This window comes from Sylvia atricapilla, chromosome 5 (genome assembly GCF_009819655.1).
Source record: "Sylvia atricapilla isolate bSylAtr1 chromosome 5, bSylAtr1.pri, whole genome shotgun sequence".
Lineage (NCBI taxonomy): Eukaryota > Metazoa > Chordata > Aves > Passeriformes > Sylviidae > Sylvia > Sylvia atricapilla.
This window is the reverse complement of record NC_089144.1, coordinates 11,439,210-11,452,187: the sequence shown is the minus strand read 5'-3', so window position 1 is coordinate 11,452,187 and position 12,978 is coordinate 11,439,210. Positions and strand designations below refer to the sequence as shown.

At 44.9% G+C, this 12,978-nt stretch overlaps 2 protein-coding genes across 2 annotated transcripts in view; one reads left to right on the top strand and one right to left on the bottom strand.

Moving 5' to 3' along the window:
* Positions 1–68: 68 nt before the first annotated feature.
* Positions 69–8,612, top strand: PSMC2 (proteasome 26S subunit, ATPase 2). Its single transcript, XM_066318703.1, has 12 exons — positions 69–306; positions 2,154–2,191; positions 3,332–3,413; positions 4,273–4,372; positions 4,690–4,821; positions 5,458–5,530; positions 5,666–5,761; positions 6,018–6,182; positions 6,683–6,770; positions 7,411–7,613; positions 8,147–8,243; positions 8,344–8,612. The coding sequence occupies exons 1-12, from the start codon at positions 96–98 to the stop codon at positions 8,499–8,501; spliced, it is 1,443 nt and encodes a 480-aa protein (XP_066174800.1). The 5' UTR covers positions 69–95; the 3' UTR covers positions 8,502–8,612.
* Positions 8,613–10,437: 1,825 nt separating this feature from the next.
* Positions 10,438–12,978, bottom strand: part of SLC26A5 (solute carrier family 26 member 5) — a 32,473-nt gene continuing 29,932 nt past the window's right edge. Inside the window, exons 18-19 of the mRNA XM_066318700.1 lie at positions 12,745–12,799; positions 10,438–12,219 (exon numbers count right to left, since the gene is read on the bottom strand). Of these exons, the coding sequence (XP_066174797.1) occupies positions 12,077–12,219; positions 12,745–12,799 (198 nt within the window). The 3' untranslated portion in view covers positions 10,438–12,076. The remainder of the gene's footprint in view (positions 12,220–12,744; positions 12,800–12,978) is intronic.

Below are 12,978 nucleotides of genomic sequence, written 5' to 3'. Positions count from 1 at the left end.
GCCGCGGCCCCGCCGCCCCCGTGCCGCCTCCGGCCATGTCGGAGCCGGAGCGGCTCCCGCGGGGCGGAACCGGTGCCGCTGCCCAAGGCCGCGGGATGAACCGGCGGCGCCGCGCGGAACTCCCGGCGGCGGCCGCGGCGCCGGGGGGAAGGAGTTTCCTGGGCGCGGGCCGCGGTGCACCCTGGTTTGCGTTCCGGGCGGAAGCGGCGGGGTGCTGCGTAAGGCGGGCGGGCGCGATGCCGGATTACCTGGGAGCCGACCAGAGGAAAACCAAGGAGGAGGAGAAGGAGGACAAACCCATCCGCGGTGAGGGGCGACGGCGAGGACGCTCTCCAAGCAGCGCCGGGGATGGGAGTGGGGCGGCGCCGCCGGCGGCCATGTCGGTGCCAGGAGCGGCGGGGGGAAAAAGGACTAAAAAGGATTAAAAATGCCTCTAATGTGCGCTTTGGCGCTGCGGCCGCCGCCCCGGCAGTGTCCCCCATCCCATCGCGGCCCAAAGGCCGGGCTCGGGCGGTGCCGCCGCTGGCGGGAGGGAAGCGGGGCCGGCCTCAGGTAACCAGCGCCGTGAGGGGCTGAGCCTGGGGATGCCGAGGGAGAGCGGGGCCCGGTCGGCCCGTGCCCCAAGGGCCCATCGCGGGGCACCGAGTGCGGCCGGCGGGGGAACCGCCGAGACCCTCAGGGAGCAAGGCACCATCCGCTTTTAAGTCTGGTTCTTTTACATAAGGTTCTTATAATGTCGAATTTCCTCATCGTGAGAGGAAAAAAAAATAAAGGCCTTTTGTGGTTTAATACTTAGTTTAGTACGTTAAGTATCCAACAAAACGTGATGCAATGATGCCACACCTCTCTGAAAGGAGTCTGTGGTGAGGTGGGGGCTGGTCTCTTCTGCCGTGCCCGCTGTGGGAGAAATCGAGGAAATGGCCCGAAGGTGAGGAGGGGGCACTCAGATTAGAGATATATATATATATATATATATATATATATATATATATATATATAAAGGCTCGCAGTTCGGGTGGTCAGACAGTGTAATAGGCCGCCCAGGGAGGCGGAGTCATCGTCCCTGGAGGAGTTTAAGAGGCGTCTGGAGCTGGCGCTGGGTGATGTGGTTTCGGGGTGACAGGGCTGGGTTGATGGCTGGACTTGATGATTATGAGAGTCTCTTCCAGCCTCGATGATTTCATGATCATTTCTTTCTCTTGCCGGCGGGAGCCCGCGGGGCTGCCCGTGTGCTGCTGCTTTCCTTGGGAATTCTGGGGAAGGGGAGAGGAACAGTGGCGGAGATTTCCGAGGATACCGGCACAGGGTGAAAGTTGCCGGTTGCTCCTCGTGTTTTAACTTACTGTGGTGCTTTTTTTATGTCGTGTTAGTAAATATTTAATAAAGCATCTTGAAGCACAAGCCGTGCAAAATGTAATCAGTGATGGACTTTGAACCGTTCCCATTCAAGAAAGATTTCTAAATTATAGCAACAGAGTGTTCAGTAGCTATAAAAAACAATCAATGGGATGGTGCAAATAGTCAGGAAAAAAGTATGGATCAGTACAGAAGGTCTTCAGAATCCTGTGTAACACATGCTGCACCAGATCACCACTACTGTGTGGTTTGGGCTTAATCTGTATAAAAAGAGTGGAATTAGACAAGAGAAGAAACAGGGATGGGAAGGGGGAGTTGAAAGTCTGTTAAATGGCAAGTGATGTGAGAGTGACTGTAGCAGAGTTGTATTTTTAGTTAATGGAGAGGAGTCACTGGAGCCACCTCTGTGCAGAGACATCACTAGTGGAAAGTAGTGACAGTTTTTCATTGGTGCCTTCTTGAACATCTAGAAACAAGAAGTTTGAAAGAAGTTGTGATATCTTCCATCCCTTTTTTGCACAATCATAGGCTGGAAAACTGCTCTGAGTGAAGCAGAACTGAAGTGGCTTGCTTGCTGTGAGCTCTGAGGTGCAGGTGTTTGGACTGAAGAGGGTAGCTGGAGACCTTGTTGCATTTTTCTTGTATATCTGATGCTTTTTTTTCCACTTTGGTTCAGTGAAAAGTGGAAACTCAAAAGAATCTCTCCAAAATACATGTTTTGAACTTTTAGAAGCAGAATTAATACTTCTGGCTTTGTTTTCAGAATTGGAAGCTAAGTCTCTGCTGTCTTGTTTCAGCTCTCGATGAAGGAGATATTGCCTTGCTGAAAACATATGTAAGTAGCACACACACGTGGGAGTGTTAAAGACACAAAGCAGCTCCTGGGGGAAATGCAGGGCAGGAGTGGAGGGTTATGCACTTAGCAGGTAGAGAGTAACCCTGCTTCTCCCAGTGCTTTTCTCTCCTGACAAAACCTTCTCTCCCTTTTCACCCTCCAGTTAGAAGGCTGCAGCCTGCAACACTAAAAATAATCCTAGGTTTGTTAACTTGGGAGTAATTAAGGGTTTATTTCTCTATTTTTGTTTTGTATCTCATTGCTGATTGCCATAGGGGTCTAACAGCCAGGGCTTTACTAGGGCTTTTTCACTGGCCAAGTTTCTTGGTTGATGCAGTAACTTTAAGACCTCTTCTGCCCCCAGACTGACTTGCTTTTAGCCATCATGTTAAAAGAACATAATGCTGGGAGGCACTTTTCACAGACAATAAGGCTTAAAATGCCAGTCTGCTCTTTCCACTGGGGAGTACAGTTGCTCTGCAAAAGAACTCTTGAAAGATGAAAGTTGCAGCTTAGGTATGTTTGGCAGAAGTCTGAATTTTGTTGACTCCAAGACTCCCTTACAAAGCTCTGAAATACAGCCTTTACCCACTGCAGCTTCTTTTTTTGTTGCCAGTGGTCTACAAAGGAAATACTGTAAAGCAAATCCTGGTCTGAATCTACCTGTGTTAGATCTGGATCAAAAAAGGCATTTTATCATGAGCATGAATTCTGATTTACCCCTTGATCCTTATGCTGTCCTCTGTGCATGATGGAAAGGTACAGATGGCTTTCAGAAAGTGTATTCAGAATTCTCCATATATGTGATTGTATATGTGAATTTACGGAGTCTTTTTTTAAGCTTTAGGAGAAATAGTTAGAAAAAGTAAGGCCAAACAGGTTTAATAAACCAAATTATTAAAGTTTTCAAACGTGGAAAATTTCCACCTTCCCAGCTGGTCAGTTGTGTATAGCTGCACTTCACTTTTGCAAACAGAAATATTGTTACTGGAAGTTCATTCTGTCTTTTTTGGCTGTCATCAATGGTTGGCTGTTGTACCAAGAGTCTGTTGAACATCTTGATGTGCAGCAGCTCTTGTCAGTTTTTCCTAAACATGAGATAATTGGACTTAGGAAATCTACATGATATTCATTTTCCAGGGCCAGAGCACGTACTCAAGGCAGATCAAGCAAGTAGAAGATGACATTCAACAACTGCTTAAGAAAATCAATGAGCTCACTGGTATGTTTTTTGAGCCACGGATACCAAAACAAGTGTTGGAAGAAGTTGATTTCCAACAACTTCTGCATTGTTTTTTAGTTGTTATTTTTCTCAAAAGAACACAGTTCTATATTTGGTAGTGTGAGATTTTTGCTTGTTAGGTGATGTTTTCAACTAGGCAGGACTAGTCTGTACATCTGATTTTGTAATTTTGTACTTTTAACACATTTTTAATCAAAACTGTGGGTTTTATATATAATGGTGGTATTAAACAAATGCCCCTTTCTGACACCAGATAATGAAGTAATAATAACACTAACCATTAATTTGTTTCCTAGTTTTTCTTTCACTGATGTATGGTTTTTTGCCCTGTTGTCGCAAATCCTGCAGTGGCTCTCAGCTCTGCCAGGAAAGACCACATTTTCTCTTGTAAAATAATCTTGATTCTTTTAAATACATCATGGAGGTGCTACTTCTTTTATGCATGTTTTGAAAGCTTTGTGGGGTTTTTCATCTCTGTGAATCCCTTAATTTCAGATACTTTGCACTAGAGCTCAGTGAAAGCACTTGAGAGTTTCACTCCTTTAGTGAAATGTAGATATCCACTGTCTGTGCTCTGTCCTGCTGAAATCATCCCCACACTGCAGAATTGTCTGAGAGGGTGGCCGGGCTGGGATTTGAATGTTCAGCTGCCGTGGTCATGTAGGCTGTTTCCTTAGGAAACTTGTTTTTTAGGAAATTCATCAAAGATATGTGTGTCTGCACTGTTTTGGAGATCTCTGAAAATTCCTGCAGGGTTATCTCTAAGGGCTTGGTGTGGGAAGGATGGCTGACATCCCAGTAAGCTGCTTCCTCCTCAGCTTGTTTGTGCTGCACACAGGAATCAAGGAATCCGACACTGGCTTGGCTCCTCCTGCCCTTTGGGATCTGGCTGCAGATAAACAAACTCTCCAAAGTGAGCAACCATTGCAAGTTGCAAGGTGAGAGCATTCTTATTCTCTAGCAGAGCTCCATAGTGTTAGAAATCTGTTTTATAGCATATGTGTGGACTTCTGTTAAAAAAAAGTTCCTGTTTTGCATATTGAAAGTGCTTTTTACCACTGAATCATAAAGGAACAGTGGTTTATGTGCCATTTATTTCATACTTGTACTTAATACCTGCAGTTGTATGATGCTGTAATGGTGTAACCACAAGTACAACAGGTATTCTGGTGTATTTGGAAAATGTGACCCTTGGTCCTTATGCAGGTAGCAAACAGTTTGTGTGCCTGGAGGTGCAACTGTGTTTGTGTGTTAGGTGCACCAAGATCATCAATGCCGACTCTGAGGACCCCAAGTACATTATCAATGTCAAGCAATTTGCCAAGTTCGTGGTGGATCTCAGTGACCAGGTGGCACCTACTGACATAGAAGAAGGCATGAGAGTCGGGTATGCAAAGTCTTTGTGTTCTAGTGAGTCTTTCTGCAGACTGAAGCTTTCTCTGAGTTGTCTCGTGTTGTAGTTTGACAGGTCAGCAAGCCCTCATTTCCAGTTTTTGCAGTGGTTGAAATTACACCACTACTGTCTTTCTCTTGGATGACAGTAACTCACCTGTATGCTCTGTTGGAATTTTGTTTTGATGTTATTTTGACAAAAATTGACAAAACCCTCGTGTCATTGGGCAGAAACCTTTCAGAGAGAAACCAAACAGTCCCAGCTTTCAGAGAGACTGTGTAGGCTCCTTCTTTGGAGCTCTGAGGTTACACTCAGGGCAGCCAGGAAATGTTCACTGAGGATGTAAAACCTGTTACTTTCAGAGTCGGTATTTTGACAGTTTGATGTGTGGGATATTTTGAAAATTAGTTTTCAAAATACTTTGGAATTAATAGTTTTGGAAACCTTAAAATTTCCTGCAGAAAGAATTCCAGTATCTAGCCTACCTGACTATTAGCTTTCAGGGCTGGGCTCTCTTGATGCCAGAGAAAAGAACAGTTCAAGAATTCAGCTTCTCGTTTACAGAGATGTTTCTACATAACACTTTACTTAACCAGTGTTAAAATAATAGTTTTTATGCTTCCTCACCAGGGTGGACAGAAACAAGTACCAAATCCATATCCCCTTGCCTCCAAAGATTGATCCCACAGTCACCATGATGCAAGTGAGAATTGCCTTTACTTTCTTTGTCGTGGCTTTATCTTGTGATTCCTTTTGCTGAATTTTGTGGGCTGTTGAAAGCCCATAAAGATTTGCAGCAGCAGACTGGTAACTGCTCACTCACCTCTTTGTTGTGCAGGTGGAAGAAAAGCCTGATGTCACTTACAGTGATGTTGGTGGCTGTAAAGAGCAGATTGAAAAGCTGAGAGAGGTGGTTGAAACCCCCCTGCTTCACGTAAGTAACCTCCAGATTGAAGCTTCCACTATTTTGGAAGTATTCTGGTCATGTTTGCATCTGAAAAAGCAAGAAAAGATAATGTCATGGAGTGTAAACAGCTTAATGAAAGGAAGTCAGGTTTTATCAAGTGAAATCCAGCCCAGCCTTGTTTACATTGCTCTTCATTAGTGATTTCCTTAATTTGCATATACACTTTGATGCACCTAATCTTAAATTTGCACATAACCTTGCTTTCTGTGTCTCTTTGTTACAGCCTGAAAGATTTGTGAACCTTGGAATTGAGCCTCCCAAAGGAGTGCTTTTGTTTGGGCCACCTGGCACAGGCAAAACCCTCTGTGCCCGTGCTGTGGCTAACAGGACTGATGCCTGCTTCATCAGGGTGATTGGATCTGAGCTGGTGCAGAAATACGTGGGAGAGGTAAGAGCAAGTACTCCATGGAGTGGGGAGGGGTTTGCAAATTTCCCTTGTGGCTACCAGAACCACAGTGGGGGTGAGGCATGGAGGTACTTGGAAGCTGCAGGTGCAGGAGCTGTCATACAAATCACTGCAGGTCAGGCAATGGTGACACGACCTCAGCTTTGCTGTCACTGATGAGAGAGATTTTGCAGTGCTGAGTTCAGTCTGCAGTTCAGGGGGACTCTGGAATTAGGATTCTGCTCCCAACTCTGCAACTTACTTTTCAGTTGGCTGTGAGGTAAATTACTTCATCTGTACTTCTGAGTTTAAGAGCAGTAATTTTTCTCTCCTTTATAAATTGCTTTAAGCTTTATACTTGTCCCATTATATATGTGAACAAATAAAAAGGGCTTTCTCATTGGAAACTGAGAAATGTTTGGAAGCATGAAAAGTTTGATTTTGATAGTTTTCCTTTAAGGTGCCTCAAATGTCTAACAAAATCTTGATATTTTTTCTTTCAGGGAGCTCGAATGGTTCGTGAACTCTTTGAAATGGCCAGAACTAAAAAAGCTTGCCTTATATTTTTTGATGAGATTGATGCCATTGGAGGTATGTTTGTAGTCGCTACAGTTCGAATCTCCTGTCAGAGCTTCCGGGTTTTCCTGTAGTTCTGTGTCTGGATTGTTGCATTTCAAGAAAAGTGCTGATACATACTGAGTTAGCAAAACTGCTCCTAGCACACCCCATGCCCAGGAAGCTGTCAGGAAGTAGTTTATATAGCCAGATGGGAAGCCACTTTTGCACATTTGGAGCACCCAGATTATTTGAACTTTAGTGAAGAATCTCTATTTTGTTTGCAAAAAAGCACTATTTACTTAAACCCCCTCCATCTTCTGGACTACACTCCATCTTTATTACTTCCTGAACGTGATTCTTTTTTCTCAAAAGAAAGTGCTTAGGTCCTTTGAAAGTAGAACAGGTTTTACATAGATAGGGGAGAAGGATAGTTTTGGTTGAGGGAAAGGCAAAACAAACAAACTGCGTGGGTAAATCCCAGTAGCTTGGCCGGTTGTTAAGTAGGGAGATAGAGGTCCTTTTGTACTCAGCACCTTTTTAACTCATCACAAATACTTGTATGCACTTCAAAATCATTTTCCCAGGTGTCCTGTATTGCAGCCACTGTGACACCTCTGTGTCCATGGCCTGGAGCTGTCTCTCCCTCAGTGGAACTCGTGTGTCTCCTCTCCAGGTGCTCGTTTCGATGACGGGGCCGGGGGTGACAACGAGGTGCAGCGCACCATGCTGGAGCTCATCAACCAGCTGGATGGCTTTGACCCCCGGGGCAACATCAAAGTGCTGATGGCCACAAACAGGCCTGACACTCTGGACCCAGCACTGATGAGGCCTGGCAGGCTGGACAGGAAGATAGAGTTCAGCCTGCCTGATCTTGAGGTGAGAACTCTATTTCACTGCCAAGTGTGTTCTGATAGCAGAGTGTTTCTTCAGTTAGGGCATCATTGTCTGGAAATTCATGAGAATCAGCAAATGCATCACTCTTAAATTATGAGATACAACATGGAAATGAGGGGGATTAATGATGTGCCAAAGGTTTTCCCCACACTGCACAGATTCCATCCTGGCTGAGAAGCCATGGTAAGCAGCTGTAATCACTGGATGTTCCTGCCTTAACAGAGAAGAAACCCTTTAACCAGATCCGCAGTTCAGTTCAGAAGTTGGAGTGTGTTTTGTTTGGCTTTTTTGAGAATTTCTTGAGGTACTTATATGATGAAAGCCCTTGTTAAAGTTATTTTCATACTTCAGTGTTATGGGCACTTAGTAATTCCAGTCCAGACATAGGAAACTGTAGCTGGGCAGCAAATGCAGGACGTATTTTCCATTTGCCTGTGCTGTGGACACAGACAGCTGCAGGCTGGAGTCGTCACCTCTTTCACTCCATGAACACCTCTGTCCTCCCTTTCCCTCAGGGGCGAACTCACATCTTCAAGATCCACGCTCGTTCCATGAGTGTGGAGAGGGACATCAGGTTTGAGCTGCTGGCTCGGCTGTGTCCTAACAGCACAGGTGAGCTGAGTGTCTTTCTCCCCTTACACAGAGTTGTGTGTTTGCTCTGTGCCCCCTGGCAGCCAGGGGCGAGTTGTGTATCCCTGTCTGTCTGTGCCAGGCGCCGAGATCCGCAGTGTGTGCACGGAGGCGGGAATGTTTGCCATCCGAGCGCGCCGGAAGATCGCCACCGAGAAGGATTTCCTGGAGGCAGTGAACAAAGTCATCAAATCCTATGCGAAATTCAGCGCCACCCCCCGCTACATGACCTACAACTAACACCTGGGAAGGCTCTTCCTGTGCCCCCAGAACTTCCTGTGGCACGAAAATCCAGGTGTAGTGATTCGTGTTCAGTTCTTGAAGCTAGAAATAAATGGAGTGTTCCAAACAGCAGGTGTGTGTTCACTGTGAGTATTCCACTCTAGTGGAGTGCTGCTGCTCTAGGGAAAAGATCTCAGTGAGGTTACAGCAGCATGGCCTAAGCCACAGATAATTTTAAATCAGATAGCTGGGCAATGTCAGACATCCCAAGTCACCCCAAAACTTGAAATCTGAGCCACAGAGGTGCTGCAAGAGCCTGGAGTGATGCCAGTGTTTCTGGGTGTGCTGAGAAATGCTTGTGTGTGCCAAGAAAACAGGAGCCGCCATGGGAAAGGCATGTGTGGTGGTCTGAGGGTCTGAGTAACTGTCCAGCTTAGGGAAAACATGAAGGGATATTTTTTCCTTCTCTTGGTGAACACTTTGGTGTCATCACAGCTTGTTTTTTTAATCTTCAGTGGTTTTTTTATCCCTTTTGCTGAGATTCTTTGTGTTGTCTGACAAAACAGTAAATGGGTCAAGGAGGAGGAAGGTGTAATTTCTTAGTGCTAAGGGATGGAAAATTCCTTTTCCCTGATCCTGCTGTGAAGAGTTTGACATCAGTCTGGCAGTGAGCACTTTGATACAGTGTATGACTTCTCTGAGATGCTGCTGCACACAGGATGACCCTGCCGAGGTCCTGGTGCTCTGTAGCTGGGTGGTGGCTGGGAGTTGTTGGCCACAGGAGCCTTGAAAAGTTAATCCTCATTCAGCTACATGTTCCTGGGTGTGCTCTACAGAAAACAGCCTTCCATTTGCCTTTTGAGTGTCACATTAAAGTGGTTTCAGGGGAAGAGCTTGAAGAAATACCTGAGTGAAAAAAATGCTTTTGGGAACTGCTTTGTCTAAGAAGTGAGAGAAGTTTTGCCATAGACTGGATTAGGATTCTGGTTGGTGTCAGTATCTTAATATGGAAACTTGGGCAATCTCAGTACTTGTGTGTCGTTTTGGGAAGAACATTTTAGGGAGGGATGCAAGTTAACTGGGGGGACAGAATTTTCAGAAAGCAGCACTGACAGCATCTCAATTTACCAGGAGCAGTACTTGAAATCAAGTGCAGCTTTTATTTGAGAAGGGTAAGTGAAGTGTATATAGAGTTTGGATCTTACCAGGTGTCCTGAATTGTTGTATTGCACCCAGGCACTGAATGACTGTGCTCTTGCAAGAAAAGGAGGGGGAAGGACACGACCCTGATGATTACCAGGTCCTGACCCAGGTCCTGACCCATCCAGTGCCATCTGCTGTGGTGGGGCTGCAGCAGCAGGGGGGAGGCACTGCCCTGTCCCTGCAGACAAACCGGAGCCCTGTCACACGGGTAAAGGACTCGGGTTGTTTATTCTGGACTGACAAGCCCAAGGTAGGATTTAAGTTTAGACAGTGGCCTGCTACTAAGTGCAGGGAAGGGGAAGTGGGTTCCCTTTTCAGGGGCTGGCACAGGCTCCTGGGGGAGCAGTGCTTCAGCTGGTGGCAGCAAAGTACAGGAAGAGATGAGCAAAAGCTGCCAGATTTTATTCCATGGGATGAGTTGCCAGTACTGCTGTGGGGATGGATGGCAGGAGCACTTGGTCTGGGATGTGGGACTTTCTTGGGCAAAGGTTCTCAGTCCAGCATTGCAGCAGCTCCCCAGGAAATGCAGCTGTTCCTACCAGGATGGGAGATCCAGCTTTAGCTGTATCCCTGTGAGGCCTGACAGGAAGAGGACTCATGGAGGTGGCAGAGGTGAGGAGCAGGAACCAGCACAGCAGGGAAGATCTGCCTGCAGGTGGAAACCTCTCCTGGCCCTCCCTTGGCATCAAACACTTGTATCTGTGGCCCTCAGCTTGTCTCTCATAGAGTCTCACCCAGACAAAGTGGAAAATTTTGGTAAGTGACATCACTTTATTTTGGAAGGTGACAGGATTTCGAGGTGAACTGAAGTGACTACAGAGTTAAAAACTGAAGCTGCAACAAGCTGAAAGTAGAAAAATATACTGTATGTAGATACAAAGGTTTGTTGAAATAGTTAACATTATAAAATGTACCAAAAGTTGTTTAAATAAGCACACACAATGTCTTGACATGCATGCACTTCATCCTTTGAACTCCAGCTAAGCAGCAATTTCTGATGCAGAAAGCTTCCCAGCCCTATGAGTAGGGGAGTCTGAGGAAATAAAGTATCTTCCCTGACTTCCTGGGAAACAGTTTACCTGAAGCAAGCCTGAACTGCAACAGAGCCTGAAATAAAATAAGAGTATTACATTCTGTGATCAGACGTGAGGAAAGTGTGTGAATTCCTTATGCACAGGACCTGTGATTTGAGGGTGCTGAATGATATGGCACCAATGCTCCACTTGCCCTGTGCTCTCAAACTAACCTACAGAGAAACACTTTTAGGCTCCTGCCTCTGCAGACTTTCACAGTGACTGTTGTGAGGGGAAATAGGGACACTGAAGATTTCTTTTGCATGATGTCCATGGTTTTCATCTCACACCTGAAGTGAGGCAGTGCCACAGCTGCCAACAGAAAAAGAAACCCCACACTACTGGTTTTTTTTTAAAAACCCAAACATATACCATTTTTGAGTTTTTTCTTAAAGCACTTACAAGCTGAGGCAGAAGCAGCAGTACTGGGAGGAAGATGGGAAACAGAAAAGTACCTTTTTTTTTTTTTTTTTGGACCAGTGAGACTTTAGACCTTGCTTAAATTTTCATTCCAGCTTAAGAGATTGCATATAGGGCATTAGCTCTTAACTTCAATAGGCTCCATTCCTGTCTTAAACCAGTTGTGTCTTTAAACTTTGCAGCTAAATTAAGTTTAGCTTAAAATCAGCTGTGTTCTTTTCTAGAAAGCCTAACTGAGTTTTGGCAGTGCAAGTACCATACTGATACTGTAATAATTAAACAATAAGTTTCTGACTTGAAGTTCACTTGGGGCAAAAATGAAGAATTGGGTATAGCTGAGACAGGTTAGGTATTTTTAAAAATACGACTCTACCTTCCAGGTTTAAAAACAGCAGCAGCTAAATGCCACCTGTCTGAATTCATTAATCCAGCTGGCAGATTATAAATTGTATGAATCTGTTGTATGCAGATGTTGACATCAGGCTTTAAAAGTCATCTAAGAAAGTTTTTAAAGACACTGGTACAGTGTATTGCACTTGCAGAACAGTTACCTCCTGCAAGATCCCACTCGTAGTGAGTTAAAGTGCCCATTTTCTCAACAGGAATAGGAATGTCACCTTGTCTACCAGATTCTGATTGCAGCAGAATACACTGAATTTTCTTTTCTTGCATAATTCTGTGCTTGTCTATTATTGGAAGGTTATACCCTGATCAAAGGAAAAATTCAAGAGCATGAAGGCTTCCATTTCCTTATCCACTCTTCCTACAAAAAATAAGCACCACCCCATACCCGTAGATACAAACAGCCTCAGGCTCTCTTCAAACTGTGCAAATTAAATATTCAGAAATAATCTCCATCAGCATAAATCTGGCTCCCATTCTGCTCGATGCCACTCTTCAAAGGCTGGAGTCAGCCCGTGCAGCAGAGCCATCTCTCACTTGGCAAGCAAGGACAGCATCGTGAACACTGGGGAACAGCAACTCTCTTGTTACATTTTCATCAAAAAAATTCAGTCTTGTCAGCTGACTCATAACAGGGCCTACAAAACAAAACCCAAATATGGCATCAGCACATACATTTAAGAACAAAAATGAAGGCAATGGCATCCCAGGAAGAAGATGAGAACTTGTTCTCTTACTTGTAACTAAAAAGTTTGAAACAGCCAGGTGGATTACATGCAGCTTCTACTCCAAACAGGGAATACTCTTTTGCAGACATAGACAGAGGCCTATTCTTGGCAGAAGATGCTACAATCCCAAACATCAGATATTGGAACATTTCATTTTTTCCTTATTACATTACCACTACAGTTTCAAGATACTAAGTTCAGTGTGGCATTCACAGCTTGCCAGGTGGAAGAAATGGGAGCAGGATCCAGTCCTCACACAGCTCATTTCATCAGTGCTCTACTTTCACTGAAGTATATGGACTTTCCTCAAATCCAAATTTATGTAAAGTGCTGATATTACTGAGGCACTACTGGCAGCAGAAAATTCAAGAGCAGAGGGAAGGGGATAAAACACAATCTCTCCCATAAAGCTCACCAAAAAAAATCTCAACTCACCACTACAGCTGGCAATGCAGACACAGACACCAACTCCTTTGTATTCTTTTATAATCTACAATAGAGTTAAGCTGAAGTTAAATGCAGATAATACATCATCATACACATCACAGTTCTGGAAGCCAAATACTGTGAAAGCTGCAGAGCACACATTCCCCAGCATTCAGCTAAAATTTACATTATTAAACCAGTGATTAGGGGAGATACTGGATTGTATTTGAGCAAGAAGTTATG

What these genes read in the sequence shown, in the direction of transcription:
- PSMC2 (XM_066318703.1), top strand. Translation starts at nt 96, where the DNA reads ATGAACCGGCGGCGCCGCGCGGAACTCCCGGCGGCGGCCGCGGCGCCG. An exon ending in TTGCCTTGCTGAAAACATAT is followed by an intron (nt 2,192 to 3,331) that starts GTAAGTAGCACA and finishes TTCATTTTCCAG; the next exon opens with GGCCAGAGCACGTACTCAAG. An exon ending in TCAGCCTGCCTGATCTTGAG is followed by an intron (nt 7,614 to 8,146) that starts GTGAGAACTCTA and finishes CCTTTCCCTCAG; the next exon opens with GGGCGAACTCACATCTTCAA.